The 18978-nt window shown below is 42.0% G+C and overlaps 1 protein-coding gene across 1 annotated transcript; it reads left to right on the top strand.

Moving 5' to 3' along the window:
• The first annotated feature begins 1721 nt into the window (after positions 1 to 1721).
• On the top strand, positions 1722 to 3026 carry LOC138498263 (uncharacterized protein F54H12.2-like). Its single transcript, XM_069622105.1, has one exon. It carries the CDS (start codon positions 1722 to 1724, stop codon positions 3024 to 3026), a length of 1305 nt encoding a protein of 434 aa, XP_069478206.1.
• Positions 3027 to 18978: the final 15952 nt, after the last annotated feature.

The following is an 18978-nucleotide window of genomic DNA, read 5'->3' as shown; positions in this document are numbered from 1 at the left end:
AACCATAGCTATCATCGCTCTATAAAAATGACTCCAAATTCTGTAACGTCTGAAAATTCTTTAACTGTTTGGAAAAACTTGTACGCTGACATGGTAACGAAGAAGGTCAAGAAACCATCCTTGCGCGTGGGGGACCATGTCCGAGTTTCTAAGCTTAAAGGTGTCTTTACAAAGGGGTATCAGCAATCATTTACGGATGAAATATTTATAGTGACCAAAGTAACTGTGAAAGAGGGGGTTTACATCTATCAGCTGGTTGATTATGATGGTGATGGTGTGAGCGGTAATTTTTATACCGAAGAGTTACAGAAGGTCACCAATGAGCCCCAACGGTTTTATAGGGTTGAGAAAATTCTTCAGAGTAAAGGTAAAGGAAATAAAAAACAAAGTCTGGTAAAATGGACAGGGTGGCCTGAGAAATTTAACAGTTGGGTTAGTGCTTCATCTCTAAAGGATCTACAAAGCAAAGGCGCTCCCTGAGAAGATGGAAAGCAGTGGATTTTATATCACCTTACCCAGTAACGCTTCTCACGATACATTCCCAAACAATGAAATATCAAATTATTGTGTTAAAATGGCTAAACCCGTTGATTTACAAGGATTGTGGGAAGCGGGTCTAATGGAGATTCAATACCCCCATACCTGGGACACTGTGTCTAGAAGAGAGGCCAAATTTACCATCAAACGTGAAGGTCCTATTGAGCTGTTACACGCCAGTTTTCCTCATGGATTTTACAGCAGTATACAAGTTTTGTTGGAGGCTATCAATAAAAGTCTCGCAAACATTGAACGCTATTCTGATATACAATTGTTTCTGGATAAGGTGCAGAGAAAAGTATTTCTAAAATCGACGGATCTTACCACCGAGTTTATATGTAGTGGCAAACTTTTTCGTGTTTTGGGAACCGTTCAACATGTAAAAAGTACTAAAGATTTGGACAAAACACGTGCTGATATTGATGGGGGATTTTACAGTCTTATGATCTACAGTGATATAGTAGAATATCAAAGGGTCGGTGACTCGTACGCCCCGCTAATGAGAACAGCGCAGGTGAAAGGTGAAAATAATGGCATTGTTAATATACAATATATTAAACCTGATTATATACCGGTTTCTAAGAGTCATTTTGACACCATCAATATACAGATAAGGGATGATCAGGGGGAGTTGGTGTCATTTAAATACGGGAAGGTCCTAGTGAAACTACACCTACGTCCTAGGCGCGAAAAAGACTATTAAAAACATGGTATTTATGAAAAACTATGGGGAGCCGTACGTTTATAGGGATTATTACCGCCGACAAGCTGGTTATGGCAATCAACCTTACTTTCAAGGGGCACCCGTTATGTATGGTACGGGTTTCGGAAGTATTTTTAGAAGCCTCTTTCGAAGGGCTATGCCGTTTCTACGAAAGGGGTTTGAATTAGCCAAACCACATGTGAAAACAGCAGCCACAAATATTGCTAAAGATGTGGTGTCTACGGCTACAACATCCATCGCAAATCGATTTAACCAACCACCGCAAGAGGGTTCTGGGCTGGTTTATGTGAAAAACAACACAAACAAAAGAAAAAGGAAATCAGTACACAGATGGGGCCCTCCAGGAATGCATAAAAAACTAGGATCAGCAACAAAAACGGCTCAGAAGAGAAAAAGAACTCGCAAGAACAGATCGGTCAAGAAAAAAAAAAACAGCCCCGGCATTAATATTTTCTAAAAGATGGCGTTCATCCATTGTGCGTCGGGGGAATGTGTGAAATCTGAACTCGATCTGTTTGCTGTACCCCCGACACAAACGAGCATTGAAAACAGCTTTTTCATGGAAGTGGCGCCCCTTGCTGCACTATCTCCGCTAGCACCTATAGAGTTTTATATATCAGGCTCAACAGAGATGTATCTGGATTTAAATGACACGTTACTTTACCTCACTTGTAAAATAACAAAAGCTGATGGATCAGCTATCCCCGCAACGGCTAAAGTTGCTACGATTGCTTACCCTGTGGCTACCCTCTTTAATCAAGTGGATATTACGCTAGGCGACCGGCTGATTACACAGAGCGACAACATGTATGCGTACAGGGCCTATATAGAAAGCATTTTGAACTACAGTAATGACGCTTTGGACACTCAGTTTACAGCAGGGCTTTTCTATAAGGACACAGCAGGCCATATGGAGGATTATGCTCTAGATGGGGCTAATGCCGGTTTTATAAAAAGAGCTACATATGCCAGAGGGAGCAGAAATTTTGATTTACTAGGCCGTTTACACTCCGATCTATTTTTCCAGGAGAAACTAATGGTAAACGGCGTTGATCTGAAAATTAAACTTTCTAGAAATAAAGATGCTTTTTGCCTCAACAGCGATGATGCTGAAGCCTACAAGCTGATTATAGTATCAGCTAGTTTATTTATTAAAAGGGTGAATGTGTCGCCCACGGTCAGATTAGCTCATGCTGATGCTCTACAAGTATCAAACTTAAAATATCCGGTGGAGCGGACATCTTTGAAAATTTTCAGTGTTCCAGCGGGTAGCCGTGTCGCCAGTCAAGATAACTTATTCCTTGGACAGTTACCGAAAATAATCATCATTGGTTTTGTGGACAACACAGCTTTTTCCGGGGCTTACGCCAGCAACCCTTTTAATTTTAAACATTACAACATCAACTACGCAGCGCTTTTTAAAGACGGGGTCGTTATACCTTCTAAAGCCTACAGTCCCAGTTTTCAACAAAAAAATACAATTAGGGAGTATTTGGGACTTGTCTCCATCAGCGGTAAACATCTGCATGATAAAGGTTTTGTGATACCCCGGGACGATTATGATGGGGGTTATACTCTCTTAGCTTTTGATTTGAGACCTGATAATACATCAACCGGCCATTATAATCTTATTAGAAATGGTAATCTACGCATAGAAGTACGCTTTGCTGCAAATTTACCCAACACGGTGAATCTAATTATTATGGCTCTATTTGACTCGGTTATGGAACTCAACAATCAACGACAAGTCCTGTACGACATGTAATGGATACTTACCAGATCAAACGTTTTCTAAGTAAAGACAAACACGCTAAGAAAACATTCAAGGGTGTGTATTCATGTGATAACCTTCCAAGAGACATAAGTAATGAGCGACCCATTAGTCTTGTGGCGAACACCGATCCCCATGATCAGGAAGGCACCCATTGGATAGGTATGTTTATAAACAAGGATACAATAACAGTGTTTGACAGCCTGGGGTGTTTCCCAAGCCACCCCATATACAAAGGCGCTATCCTGGACTATGTGAAGGATATAGCACCCGTTATACATTATAATAAAACACCTGTGCAACATCCTGAAGACATCACGTGTGGCCAGCACTCCTGTTACTTTGTATCTAACATGTCTGAGAAACACTCGCTGATAAGGGTTATGCACACCTATTCACTGGACCTCCGGCAAAATGATGTCATGGTTACTGCTTTTGTGAATAAGAACAGCTTTCGGAGATCCCCTGTAAATGTTTTTGATCGTTGGCAAAAATGTACTCTTATTACTAAACCTTAAATTGTGTACACATATAAATAAACACATTTTCTTTTTAATTGAAAGTCTTTTTTGTCTTATTTTTTCATTTATTTAATATTATATAAACATGTTAGACATGATCAAAATGATTAGACATAACGCCTTTGAAAGTATGAATAATATTTTTATTGCAATGAAATTATTATTATTTTTTTTGCAGACTGGAAAAGTAATAATAGTAAAAAAAAAAAAAAAAAAAAAAAAAAAAAAAAAGATATGCATGTATATACATATTTTACAACGGTTAAAGATTTTGTTAAAGAAAAAATGAGGTTACACGTTAAACCAAGAGGCTCGTTTACTGGCTTTATTTTTTTTTCTTTTTTTTATTGACATTTCAGATGATTCAATAGCTGTTGTTAAAGGTTTGATCTCAGAGTCTTTTAAATTTTCCAACAGTTCGCGATGTCCCATATTTCCAATTAAAGTTGCGGGCAGGTTCACATCGGCAGCTGCTTGCATAAACAGGTCCCAACCTCGAGGTTTTGTGTGTCTTCCAAAAGCCTGAGGGTTGGTAATGCTGCGAACTAAATCGTGAACATTTGATCCTTTAACAACTGTTCCTTTATAGATAAATTCTCCCTTGTTGTTCCATGTTGCCACGTTTTTTTCACTTCCCATTTTGTTCATCAACAGTTCTGCATTTTTCTGATAACGGGGGTTAATAGTGTCCAAAACCTCCATTACGATAGGATCCGGGGCAGAGGTTGATAGGGAGGGCTTAGAGCTAATTGAAGGGTCTTCGGGGGGCATGTACAACATCAGTTTATTTTTCTCATTTTCGACCTGTCTAAAGTATGTTAAGTATTTTTGTAGAATAGTTGAATAGAGCCCCACTTTATCATAGTCTGATAAATCATGCCGCTTTAAAACCTCTTGCATTTCAGAGTCAAGCCTTAAAGTGGCTGATTTTCGGATATCTGCTTCTTCCCGCTTCGGGGTACTTATACCCTCCAACTGACGTTTGTCAACCAAATACATCTTTTGGGCATGCTCCATTAACCACCCCCTAAAAGCCTGGTAATTAGAGGCAATGCCAAACCTAGGAGTGCCCCTATAAAACCCCCAGATTGTTTTAGAAGCTTTCTTTTGGTTTTTATAGACGACCTCTTGTTACTCAGCTTTTTAAGGAGGGTTTTTTTCTTTTTTAAAACGCCTAGTTGCTGGGTGGATAACGGAACGTTACCTTTTATAGTGTTGAAGGCAATCTCTGCTATAGCTGATACTAGATCATCAGAGGCTGAGCACAAAATGGCCTTCCGTTGTTGGGGTGGAGCTGTTACTAGCATTTTAAGAAGAGCAAAATTCCTACGTATACGGGCCGTCATGGTAGCTGGTCGTCGTCGCTAATGAGGAAAGATTGTTTTTCACTGTGGTTTTCTAGACGTCTTTTGTACGTAAACCACGGGTATATCAGGAGGGAAAACACCGGTCCTCAATCTGTAGTCTTCTAAAGTGTTTGTTTTTAGATCCACCAAGAGGTAACCGTAAGGTTTTAAGGTAGCGTCTTCAAAAGCCTCCATAAAAAAACGGGTATTACCCGGGTACATCTGTCTCGCTAGGACGGTTAGTTGATGTTTATCTCTAGGGTTTTTAAACAACACTATATAGCTGGCGTTTAATGTTATGGAGCGGTTGCCCTTTCCGCGGTAGAATAAATTTTGAACAATGTAGCAAATGCTAAGGTTCCTGTGATGTGAGTATTGTGTAAAAGCTTTCTCGATTTCCGAGCTATGCCCTCCTTCCATCATAAGATCATCTACAATAATCATATTAACAAGATTTGGTGGTAGCAAGTGGTCGTCATTCAAAGAATTTGGTAAGCCCTCCACAAACTTCAGATGTGGTATTTTAGATGCCAATTCATTATACAAGGGCTGCCAGCAAGAAAAAAACCAAATAACATTTTCAGGAATGGTATTCATAACAGAGGGTGCGTTTTCTAATAGCTGCTTCATAAAATAGCTTTTACCACAACTAGAAGGTCCCGCTAACACGCATGAAAAAGGGTGTTGTAACCGGGTATCCATCGTATACGTTGTTCCCTTTTCAATAACCATAGGGTAATGTTTTGTAATTAGCAGTAAGCACACGCTTATCAAATACTACCCTCAAGGTTTTTTGCAGCGTTTCACTGCTAATCTCCCATTGTTTCTTTTTACGCACTATTGAAGGTTGATGAACTGTGATATTTTTGGTTATGTTGTTTAAAGAGTATTCTTGCACCAGCTCCTTTAAACTATCAAAATTAATTTTTATACTATTGCTAACATTTAAAGTGATACCCTTTACTTTCATACAGACAACGCTGTTGGATGTCCTATAAGAATAGGTTTTAGGACCTGCAGAAACAAATTCTACAATGTGCTCTCCCGGAGCTAGTTCGCTTGTTAAATTACCTAGATAATCACCCAGGGGTGGGTCCTCGTCACCGGGTGAGCTGACAAAAATAACAGAGTCAGTATCGTGGTACAAACAACGCTCTTGGAGGGCATCCATGACTTTATAAAGCTCCAAACGGGCGTGGGCTGTTGTAAAACATGCAATAAAAATGTTTATGTTGTTGGAGCACGTTGGGAACTCTTTCGCATACTTCCAGCAAAGACACGCTGTTTCCTCATCTATAAACTGTAAGCTTAAAATGTCATAGCCCAGGTCAAAAAGATAAGCGGTCAACTCTTCGGGGTCCGTTATAATGGTTGTGTTTGGAAGGTTGGTTCTTTGTGCAAATTTACCCCATAAGGAATTTAAACACAGTTTAGCTAACTGACGTCTAGAGGGATTGTTTTCAATGAACTCGGGTCTTAACCGTATCCCTTGGTGTTTGTAATACTCGTCTATATACCGCTGTCGGGATTCATCATCCTTGCAACTTTCAGGGTAACCCGACGCTTCCTGTTTGTCTCGAAGAAAAAGACAAATGTATTTTGTGAACAGCTCTACTGTAGCTTTCCCAAAGTGCCATATTTCATAAATTCTACCCAGCCTGTATCCTTTCTGTAAGGCCACTTGTAGCTCAACAGTACACCAGGTACCAGTAATAGAGCGTTCCTCGTCACTGTGTGTGCATTTCTCAGTTTGTTTTGTAGTGGCACAAGTCATACAAAGTGGGAACATTAGTTTTCCAGAAACTCTTTGAGGGAGCACTGGGAAATAAAGTTTTTTAGGGGGGTACACCTGACATTTAATCAGTCCAAAATATTGTTTAACATCTCCAAAATCTTCATAGATAATTTGGGGGTGTCCTAGCGGGTATGGTTTTGAATTGTTAACAAAGGGGTAGAGACTGGTGTAGTCAAAGTAATGTATCTTTTCACCAGGAGCTATCGCGTGGTAAAGTTTAACAGCATTAGTCCTTCCCCCAAAGAGAGCATCACGGGGTTCTAAGGGTTCTGGTAGATTTGTTTGTTTCAAAAAAAATGTTTAGCCCCTCATCATTTTTTAGCATATCTGTCCATTCATGTTCCCAAAGTGTAATAACGCGCAAACCCTTGTTTTCAAGAAAATTCTTTTTTAAAAGTGTTCTTCTATGTAAATGGTCATTAGTACAGCCCATCATGGTGTTATAGTCATTTTCCTTATAGCATCGGGGGCACCCATGAAAAAAACAACCGTTAAATTCGTAGGCCAATTCCTCCCCATTTAGACACGCATAACCATCTAAAAAATAGGGACCAATCTTTTTTTCCCCTCCACGCAGGGCATGTTGTATAGGTATACCATCTTGATGGGACAAGTACATCAACCACTGTATAGAAGGGGTAGAAAAACGTTTTTGTTTTCCATGATACAAGTCGATTGGCACTAGAGCTATTGTTTCAGGCTCAAGAAACAGTTGTTTATATATATGCATACACATGCTAGCTAGCGTGATAAAAGTGAATGGATCAACATACGTCACATATTTTAACTCCTCTGGAGTATTGGGTTTTAAAATGTGCTCCTTTCGGGTTAGCTCAATGATACCGTTTCTAAAAATGTTACAGGCTGTTCTCAAAATATTAACATCTTCGTGACAATACCTTTTTAGCTCCCTCTTAAAATCAAAAACATCTTTACGGGCCTCTGAGTACCATTTTAGAAATGCCTCCTTTTCTTCAGACATCATAAATTCTGAACCATAGCACTCCACAGGAGGAATAGGACCTACATAGTTTTGATTCTGCTGGGTATTAAAAAAATGCGGAAAATAACCTTTCGACCCTGGAAATCCAAAAGCTTTAGGCAACTTACTTAACTTCATAGGCAAAAAATTTAAGCTGTCAATAAACCTAATTTTAAAGGGTGTTACCTCTAAAAGTTTTAGCTTTGCACCATTCATAACCAGTTTGACTGCTACTCGTTCTTTAATCATTTCATGTATCAAAAAGAAGGAATCATACCCCTGACTGTTGTGTGCCAGAAAGCTATACCCCCTAAATTTCTCATCCAAGAAATTAGTAATAAAACGCTTAATGCAGTCTATACCATAAAAGGACCACGTCTTATCACCCGTCAAATGTTTGGCATAAACATAGTTTGGGACGTGTATGCCTGTCTCTTGCATACACTCTATATCAAACACAATGTAATCCTCAGTTTTAGCCACATCTTTTGGAACGGTCATGTAACACAAATGGTCCTCCATTGAAACAACTTCAATTTTACATCTAGGGCAAATTTTACCACGGCATTCATGATTAACATTTATAAAGCGACCGCATGAAACACAGTCTGTTTTCAAATAACATTGGGCTAAACCCTGCGCTGCTTTCTCAATGTGTTTTTTAAGGCATTGTTCAGACCGGGCAAAAGTTTTACATTTGGGACATTTAAACTTTGATTCGTCCAACACAAGACACCCATCTCTTTGACACATGTGACAATGTAATCTACATTTGTGAGCCATTCGATTGTTGTATATATGACAACAAAAAGGACATAAATTCTTTACCCCTAGAAAAGCTTGTAGGTTTAAAATGCCGTAATAGTGTTTTTCATGATGTAAAAGGTAGACAGTGTTTTTATTAGAAGTGTCACCCTGGGGAAAATATTTCCAAATCCGATCTTCATTATACAAAATTTTGATCGGCACCCCAAAGTAATCTTCAAATAGACACACTTCATTAAAACCAACCATGACGTCAGGGGGTATACCCAGAGTCTGGTGGACCTCTAAAGCCTTTCTTTGTATGTAACCGTCAGTAACAGTTCTAGGCTCCAGCAGACCTATGATACTAGCAGCCATACATATATTTAAGTCCCCATAGTTAAAATCCAAAAGCCAACGCTTCTTCTTAGCCACAATCATACTGTAGAGTGTTTTCTTTAATGGCCTGTACACGCCACCCTCTCTAGATCTAACAACCACAGTTACAATTCTTAAGGGTTCCGTTACAAGAAGCTCAGCCTTACTTTGTAGCAAACGGCCAATGTTTTCTAAAAACTCTAAAACATCAAACACCTGTCGGTGGGTTCGTCTGGTAAAAAGAGGTCTATTTAAAGTAGAACTGTCTAAACGGATCTGGACAAAGTCATTAGGACTAGCAGATTCCAAAATGTGGGAAACAAGCCTCTCAACCGATTCTGTTATCAGTAATAGCGCGTGACCTGTTGATGTTATCCTATCTAGATTCATAAAACGAAAAACTTCATAGTATTCAACACTTTTATATTTTGGTATATCATGATGGTAAGTTCCCAAACTCTGTAAAAAAACAGTTTCTGTATCAGACGTGTCAGGTGTATCTGGAGAGTGAAGATCTAAATCTTTCTTTGCACGGCGGGTAATGATAGCTTTTGCTTTTTTTAAGCGTTTCAAAAACATTTTCCTCTGTCTCCTCGAGCGAAGCCATTTTAAACGCAAGGCCTTTGTACCTTTTACAGATAATTGTGGTATGTCTACAGGCTTAGGGGGTGTATGCACATCTTCCAAACCATACCCTATGGTGCTAGGGGATGTCATTACATCTATACCATTTGTGGACTTCCCAGGACCTAACACCGTCCTTAATGCTGTTATAGGGATTGTCAACTGATTTGGAACAGCCCTAGCTTTATTTTTTAAAGACTGCTTTTTATAGTCTTGGGCCAGTACATTGGTTTTAGATTTTATCTTAAACAAAAGGTGTTTGGCCTTACAAACACCTCGACGTGTATCAATTAAAGCTTTTTTAGTACCCTTTTGCTTTAATCTATACTTCTGGCAGCCTAAGTTTACTTTCTTCTGTATACCTGGTAAATGTTTTCCTTTTTCACTATTTAATACATCTACATCAAATAATCGCTTAGCAGTGTCACCCCTTTTATAACAGGGAACCGTCACCCGGGCGGCTGATGTGTTAACATGTTTAAAAGTATGTCGGGGAGACAACGGTTTATTATCAAGCTTCTGAAAATTGTTCACTGCACACATCCGTTTGTTTACACCATTTGGCCCTGTGCTTGAAAGATCTAACGGCTTAGGGGGGTCATTTAACCTACAAATAACAGAGGCATATATAAATTCTTCACAAGCTAATTTTATGTGGGAGTCTGAGTTAACTATAATAGGCTCTTTTACAGGAGGATTTACAACAGGCTCTTTTAGAGGTGGATTTACAATAGGCTCTTTTACAGGTGAGTCTATAATTATTATAACAGGTTCAGAAGCACGAGCTGTTGGTATATCTGGTACCAAAGGGACCTGTTTCAAATTCTGGAAAATATCAGCACCCTGCTCACTGTTGGGGCTTGTAGGTAAACACGTATATGGTATTGAATAATCTCCACAATCCAGAGACTGTTGCCTAATGGTATCCTGTATTGGGTCTAAAGCAGGAAAATCTCCAAGAGGGTCTTTTATAGGGGAGTCTATAATTATTATAACATTTTCAGAATCAGGGGCTATTGGTACACCTGGTACCTCCAACGCTGGTTCTAAATTTTGGGGAATATCAACATACCTCTCACTGCTGGGGATTGTGGGTGAATAGGTATGGGGCGGTGTACAGTATCCATAATCAGGAGACCGTGCCCTAACGACGGCCTGTATTGGGTCTAAAGGGGCTACTACCTTTAAAGAGGAAAACACATTAGACGGGGTAATATCGCCACAACCTCTTCTCTCCAGCGGCGCTCTATTAGCTGATGGGTCTATAGGTGGTATAACCTTTACACGAGACCTTGTTTTTTTATCACATCTAACAGACCGGACCTGAGGGGGATCAGCCGGAGTTACCTGAATACTTTGATCTTCCACAGCTTCACAGTTAGTCATATTTAAAACTGGTTGAACCCCTTTAAACCGTACATCTTTTTTCAAACTTAGTTTAGAGTTTTTTAAACATTTTTGGAGCCCCAAACACTCCTGATAACCCCCCTCCCTTGTTGTGCTAAAGTGTTCTGTGTAGGGCTGACCTGTTTTCTTCACACGAGTCGTTGGTGGGACCGCAAAGGGCGTAAGCGCAACACTAGACCCTAAAAATAAACATAATTAAAAGAACATTACAAACTCGAAGCAAAAGCCTATTCCTTATAAACATACACCATCCTATAACCTAATACATGCTTCCTTTTAAAACAATGAAATCAAATAAACACCTATAATAATATATCCCCTAGATACCTTTATAAACCTTTAATCTTTTAAGCTAGCAAGCATAAATAACATACCTTGCGTGCTGTCCCCTGAATAGGTCCTTTTCAAAATCCCCTTAAAATGCTCTAAGGTCTGGCCTGTTTTTTTCACACGATCGGCGGCCTGCCATCCAGAGGTACCATGTGCTAATCCTTTAGACTTCTTCACAACACTAGACCCTAAAAAATTGACCATAACATAATCAGATACATGTTTACAAAACTAAAACATAAGTATGATTCCTTATAACCAAAGAAGCTCATAAATCCTATTAATTGTTTCCTTCTAAAGCATACAAAACCCATAAAAAATAAAAAATAAACTATCATAAGCCTTAAAGCTGCTAAGCAAACATAAATCACGTACCATGCGTATCCACCTCTAAACGCTTTCTTTTCGGCTGACCCTCAACATGTTCTGCTTTTCCCAACAATTGTAAATCTACATAAAAACATTATAACATTAATCCTTACATACTGCAGCCAAACACACACAAACACACACACACCACTATAAAATTAATTGGATTACCTTCCGTACACGTCTGTGTGTCTTCCACAAGTTTAGAATTTGCAGCATTTACATGCTTCCTCTTTCGGGAAGCCTTTTTCCCATAAACACGGTCTACTATAATGTTAATACATAAGCATACATTTTTAATTCATATGTGATTATACCTTGAACCCTGATATCCTAAGACTTCAGGTGTTCAAATAAAAAAACACTCTAAAATATCATTTACAAAACACACATGTCTAAATACATAAGCCGCCTCGTGTCTTCACACAGTGTAACAAACGCACCATAACCAAATACAAACTAAAAAAATTCTGTTTAAAGGTTGCACCCTCCACTTATAAGCAAACCATGTTAAAATTCCTGCGTGTGTTACTTTTTTACTTAAAACATAATTTACATAAAAGCCATTAACTTGTAACCCAAATGATCCATTTAAAAAGTTACGATGGCCCTGTTCATTTATACACTGCTGTTCAATATTTATCCACGGTGTCCTGGTCAGAGAAAAAAATCAATATTATAGATTGGCTAGTCAAATACAGCTTCTTTTTTTTTTACTTTGCACGGGTCCCATAAGCATTGAAACATCTTTATTTTATCTAAAGTATCATGTGGCCGCTGTTTTCTTTTTTTTTTTTTTTTCATTCATATCTAGAAAATATATTTTATTTGAATAGGCTCAAATAATTGTCTATCCACCCTACATTTAAAACTCTTAAATTCACAATTCTAAAACAACGAATGCCTGAAACCTTTCAAAAACTCAAAGTCCATCGCTCTCCACCGCGTGTCTAACTAATCAATATTAGAGATTACCCACACATATATCCTTTACAAAGCGGCACACAACAAACAGGTTTTAAGCATCCACATTACCTTGTAAAGCGCCTATGTTCTCATCTTTAGCTGTATCTAATATAAATAAAACATACAGTATAGCTTTATTAGCCTCATACACAAACCTAAATACAATTCTTTTGGTTCTGCAGAACCTCCTACTTTTACATTGCCTTTTGTTTTATTCACAGAATTCTTTCAAACAATTTACCTTTTTCCAAGTATAACAGTAATTCTACACTTATAAAACAAAATACACATACCCTTGTCTAATATTTTTTGGCAGTCAAATTCATCGTAAAAGGACGGTGCTTCGTATCTCTAAATAAAAGGAATCAATAATTATACACCTTAAATCATTTTTAAAGATAAAAAAAAAAAAAAAAAAAAATGCACTTACTTCGTTTCCAAACTCCATGACTTCAGGCGCAAAAGTGTAAATGAAAAGGCAGCTTTCCTGTTACCGGTATATTTATAACCTAGACTGTTTAATGTTTAGCTAGTCAGCCCACTTTATATCAATTTACATAGAAACGTATATCGTCAGAGACAAGACCCTAACCTCTTAGATCTGCGGACGTGGCCTTTTCCAAATGGTACACGTACACTCTACAAATACATACAATGACACGGCTTAAAATTCCATGTTCCATACAAAACGAAAGTAAGACTTCTTTTACAAACATGAGCCATTGCTACACATCAGAGTGCGACCGAAATATTGATCGTTCCCTCAGCGTCACAAAGCTTCTTTAAAAACACCAGTTAACTCTACATTGCCTGGATGATTCATCCATAAAAACCAAAGCTTTTTTTTTTTTTTTTTTCTTCACCACATTTTACCACAACACAGCGCAACTTTTATAACTGTTAATCTTTTGTTATTTTGTAAACACACACACACACACACACACACACACACACACACACACACACACACACACACACACACACACCCAAACACACAGCCGCACACAACCAAACACACAGCCACACACAGCCACACACACAACCACACACACACACACACACACACACACACACACACACACACACACACAGCCACACACACACACACACACACCCAAACACACACAGACACACACACACATATATATACCTAAACTTACAGGTTTTATAAATATATTTATCAATTAAAAAACATCCATAGCCCACCTAATCATAGGGTCAGACCATGCATAGTAGCGCAAACCCCAAGAGCGCCGTCTACCTCTCTCCAGAGCTCCTTCTGTATATATACACCATACTCCACCCCTAGGGGTGGACCCACAACTACATCACTCACAACGCCCACCGGCCTGCCCCCCTGACATCACAACTTCATACCTACATCATCTCATCAAAACCCTGGACCTTGACCCCAAAAGGATGTCATCAGCCCTGCTGGACCACGCCCAGCCCCCAAAATATTACCTCATCCACGACATCACCAACGGGAAACACCCTTATCTACACCACCACGCCCTAAACACAAGCTATGACATCACTGTTAGGTTAGGCCATAGAAAAAACTTCAGAGACACGCCCGTGATGTCACCATCCCTGCTAGGACACCCCTAGCCCCCAAAATATTACCTCATCCACGACATCACCAACGGGAAACACCCTTATCTACACCACCACGCCCTAAATACAAACCATGACATCACTGTTAGGTTAGGCCATAGAAAAAACTTCAGGGACACGCCCGTGATGTCACCATCCCTGCTAGGACACGCCTAGCCCCCAAAATATTACCTCATCCACGACATCACCAACGGGAAACACCCTTATCTACACCACCACGCCCTAAACACAAGCCATGACATCACTATTGGGTTAGGCCTTACAAAAAATCAGGGACACGCCCGTGATGTCACCATCCCTGCTGGACCACGCCTAGCCCCCAAAATATTACCTCATCCACGACATCACCAACGGGAAACACCCTTTCCTACACCACCACGCCCTAAACACAAGCCATGACGTCACTGTTAGGTTAGACCTTAGGGAAACTTCAGGGACACTCCCGTGATGTCACCACACCTGCTAGACCACGCCTAGCTCCCAAAATATTACATCACCCATGACATCACCCCACAGAAACGCCCTTTCCTACACCACCACGCCCCTCAACACAACACATGACGTCACTACAGCACAGGGACATCCGCTAAGGCGGGACATGCGTTGCCATGGACACCACAAGGGGCGGGACATCCGGTTAGGGCGTGGTTAAGGCCTGTCATGCTGATGAAAGGTAGGTTACTCCACTACTTATATACCATCAGTCCAGCACAAATGAGATTGCTATGCTATGCGCACATAATTGAGAAATTACACAATGGGAGCAAAATGGAATGTTTTTTAAACCAAATATAAAAAACTGAGGTCACAGAATCTGCACGAACACTCCCCTCCCCCTTCGATCGTAGTCTTATCGCACTCTCGTGTGAAATCTCGCCACAATGTTAGCACTATGTCTACCATGAAGGGTGCAAGTAAATGCTTCACAAAAGAAGGGAAGTAAGCAGTGTCGGAATGGGCCACAACATTGTCTCGGGCACCACTGAAAAAGGGTCGCACAGTTTTGCGACTGACTGTGTTTTGAATACCCAATGGGGAGTTTTTGGATATAACGTGTGTTAGGCGGAAACCTGTGCAGTTCCCTCTGGGACCACTGCAAAAGATTTAGGACTACAGGTGTTTGGCGGTGAACCCACTTGGTAGCAGTCTGTACCACACAGATTCACTTGGTAGCTGTGGCTGAGCAGTCAGACCTCCCTCAAGAAGAGTTGAGCAGTATGTGGAGTATACAAAATATGGCAATTCTTCTCCGCAAGACAAGCAAACACGCAACGAGGATTAGTGTAAAGATATTAAGGTATTTATTTATAACGGAACATCTATGAAAAACACTATGGCACTATCACGGCAAACAAATCAAACACAATTACTCTACGAAACGATCAATCCCCCTAGCAATATTTCGACAAGTCTAGGTTCTACCGGCACCACTTATTTACAGACAGAGGTGTATACCTCAACCTAGATGACACTCTAATATTGGTTAGGACGGGAGAGAAAAAGATAAGCAGGTTATGAAATCAACACAGTTCAATACTTCACGGGCAAGATGTACGGTAAGAAGGCAAGAACCACAATAGATCGTTAAGTTCAGAGGCCAGGCCCACTCGGAGAGAGGCAAGGCGATATGTCCCAAAAAGTCTCTAGTGGAGATGCATTCAAGTCTTTGTAGCAAATTGTTATCGGCAGATTGAACCAGTTCAGAACAATGAATGAAAAAAGCTTGGAGGCGACCCAATGGAACGGAGAGGATTAAGACACCTCACTCGAACCGATCGAAAGGGAAGCCAGGCGGACACGGTACCTTGTTGTGGAGGGCAGCTCCGATGGGGGCAGTTGTTCCTGGTGGTGGATGCACGTCGGGTCTTTGCCAAGAGTAGAGAGGTTCTCGTCGTCGAAGAAAAGTGAAGTCCGGTGCACCACCAGGGAAGAGACCAGCCGCGGAGTGCTCCATCACAAGGCACCACCTTTTGGTCGCGGTACAGGGGTAGTGGCTATCCGGTTGCCAGGGTGCGTTGCACGGGCAATTCGACCACTGCGTCCTGAGGCGAATAAAAAGCAAAGGGGACTGGTTGTTCCCACCAGTCAGGGGAAGAGACTCTCCGGCAGGGAGGTCTCCTCTGTCGTCGGGAAGTGGTGAGTCGGTTCCGCAGGGCTCCACCGGAGGTGTCGTCGTGCAGGTTGGCTCAGCGTTACCCTCGTCGGATCCTTAGGTCCTGTGGCGACTTCTGAAGATCCAGTCCCAAAAGCCCTGCTTTTATGCAGAAAACCCCCATTCATTCAGCCTAGCTGTCAATCAACACATGCTAAGTGGTGAGCGGGAAGGCTCACCACTTGGGCCAATCACTCCAGAGTGCGACCGGAGTTGGCAAGGCAACTCGGTCCAGGGTGCCTAAACCCCCTCCCACACCCCTGTGGTAACCCAGACAGAATGGCACCACTTTGGAGGGCCTCTGTGTAGAGGCCCGCCAAAAGTGGAACAAAGGGCTCAACCTTTGGTTTAGGAGTCACAGAGACGAACACAGACGCCATTTTAAAAACCGAGTTCTGGCAGAAAATACCATCCGATAAACTTATTTACGATAAGTAGACCGGTGGTACGTTAGAGATTAACGAGAAAAAGTATCAATATCCAACAATGGGACGAATCCCATAGGGTTAGGTTCGGGGTCGAACATAACAAGTAGTTTGTATGGAATGCTGCTGTACACCAATGCACCACAGGGACACTAACTCCCATGTTGTCCTCCCCCCTTGTTCTGTTCCTTTGCTGTGTCCCACCTGCTTTCATAGCAGTTGCGGGAACATCCAGGCATTCCTACTCCAGCACTTGTGCTGCAACCCCTGAGGTATCCCGCAGTAACAACTCTCTCTATCCACTGTCATGGTGCCCTCCTCTTTTACAGGCAGAGTTGGCCCATTATGAGCCACAGGGGGGGGGAGGTATCTAGTGCCAGCCTCTCTACGTATTCCCTGCACAGTCTTTTTGCCCAGTAATATCTTTACTACAAACCCTCTGCCGTGCCAGCACCCAAGAATATGTTTGCTGGAGAGTGGCGTGTGATGATATCATTAAAATAAAAGGTGCATGACAGGTATTCAAATTTGTGTTGCTCTGTGTTGTCCTGCTTCGAAGACAAACGCATTGCCCTTGAGCTATCCTCATGGGCCAAACTCGGGAGCTCCCCACATCTATTTCAAAGTTACTCGGTTCCTGTCAGCCATACCTGGCAACGAATGAAAACTACTGACATCCGCAATCGGGACATCACTCTCTATTACCACTCAAGTGGTGAACCCCGACACCTCTTAGTACATTATATTGGCAGCCAACCTCACCAAGTCCATCACTGTTCACCTTACCCTGTTAGTCTCCAGTGCTCCTCTCTTCAACAGTAGACTGCTACCTAATACCCACTTCCTTCTTTAATGGCCTCCAATGAGCATCTTGTAATATAGGTGACGAATTTGTCAATGACAATATTTGCTCGGCAGTCACAAGCGAGGTTGACTTCATCCTGTTGGGCACTCTACCTACTCCAGAAAACTTTAACAATGTGACTCCAAAAGTGTGCTTGGCTTTCACCCAGTCTGCTGCCTGTGAGCCACCTCTTCGCTTGATGTACATCCCCAAGGTCCTATATCCTGTGATATGCAAACCAGACAAATAGCGACACAGTTATTAGCCTTTCTAGGACCTCGGGAAACATCTTCATTTGCCTGAATGACTTCACCTGGGGATCATGCTGCCCCCACCTGGCCCTCAGGGGTACCATATACTCTGAACACCCGGTGGCCCCCCTCTGCTGCAGAGGGACCCGCAGAAGTTGTCTTGATGCCCATGAAGAGCCTGAGCCCCTCCACCTGGTGCTCGTGTTGCCCTAACCCACCCCATGGAGAAGGTACCCAAAACACCCATACTTTAGAACTATCCCCATACAAAAACACCTTGGTCCTCAAACAATAGAAGCCCTTTACTGCTGCACTGTTCCCTGTGCTGTGCCATGCCAACATGTGCCCTGGCATACACATTACATTGCACGCTCATTTTCCTTGGACACCCCACTACTCTGGCGCTTCACCTTGAAAGCACTCCCCCCATAGTAAATGTGTATCATTAATTAATAGCTGCCCCTGTAATGTTGACATTGCCTTGGGAGCGGGAGGCGGGTGTTGGGGAAAAGGGGAACTGACGTGGGAACGGGAAGTAATGGGGAGGGGGCGGGGGTAGTGCAGAACGTTGTTGAAGTTTAATAAAGAAGCACGTATCCCAAGCTACCTGCATCCGTGTTTGTGTGCTGCAACATTGCACTCCAGGACCATACCCGTGCCCTCACACTGGTGACGAGGGGAGCGGCCTGCATGCGCACCCGCTCTCGGAAGCAAGAGAGCGGAGGAGCTTGCCGCACACGCGGGCGTAGTGCGGACGACCGAGAGGTCCGGGAAATTGTTGGCGAGGGGGGGGGACGGTGAGCCTGCCCCTACATCCTGCCCGGGCAACGGCAGTGACTGGTGAAAGGCAGGGAGAGCCCGGGGACGCAGCGTGAAGGCTGCTAATGAGACCGGCCCGCAGCAGTGATCTGCAAAAGTAGCACGTGTTTTCTCGACAGAGTGGGAAGCTCCAGAACACAGTGAGTGCTGCACAAACCCTGCCCAAACTCCCCACAGACCCTGTTGATGGTGCTCGTGCCACTCTTGGTGACCATCAGACAGCTGCAGCAGTAGGCCTGGCCAGGGCCTAAAAAGGAAGTGGACTGTGAGGCTGAGGGCCTCCATTTGATGGTGCTCGTGCCTGTTCTGGCAGCCATCAAAGAGAGAGGGAGCAGTGACACAAGCCAGAAAGAACTTTAGAAGCCCACAGAGCCAA

Source organism: Ambystoma mexicanum, chromosome 5q (genome assembly GCF_040938575.1).
Source record: "Ambystoma mexicanum isolate Mex_15411 chromosome 5q, UKY_AmexF1_1, whole genome shotgun sequence".
Taxonomy (NCBI): domain Eukaryota; kingdom Metazoa; phylum Chordata; class Amphibia; order Caudata; family Ambystomatidae; genus Ambystoma; species Ambystoma mexicanum.
Note: the sequence above shows the minus strand (reverse complement) of the source record. Positions and strands in the feature narration are given on the sequence as shown.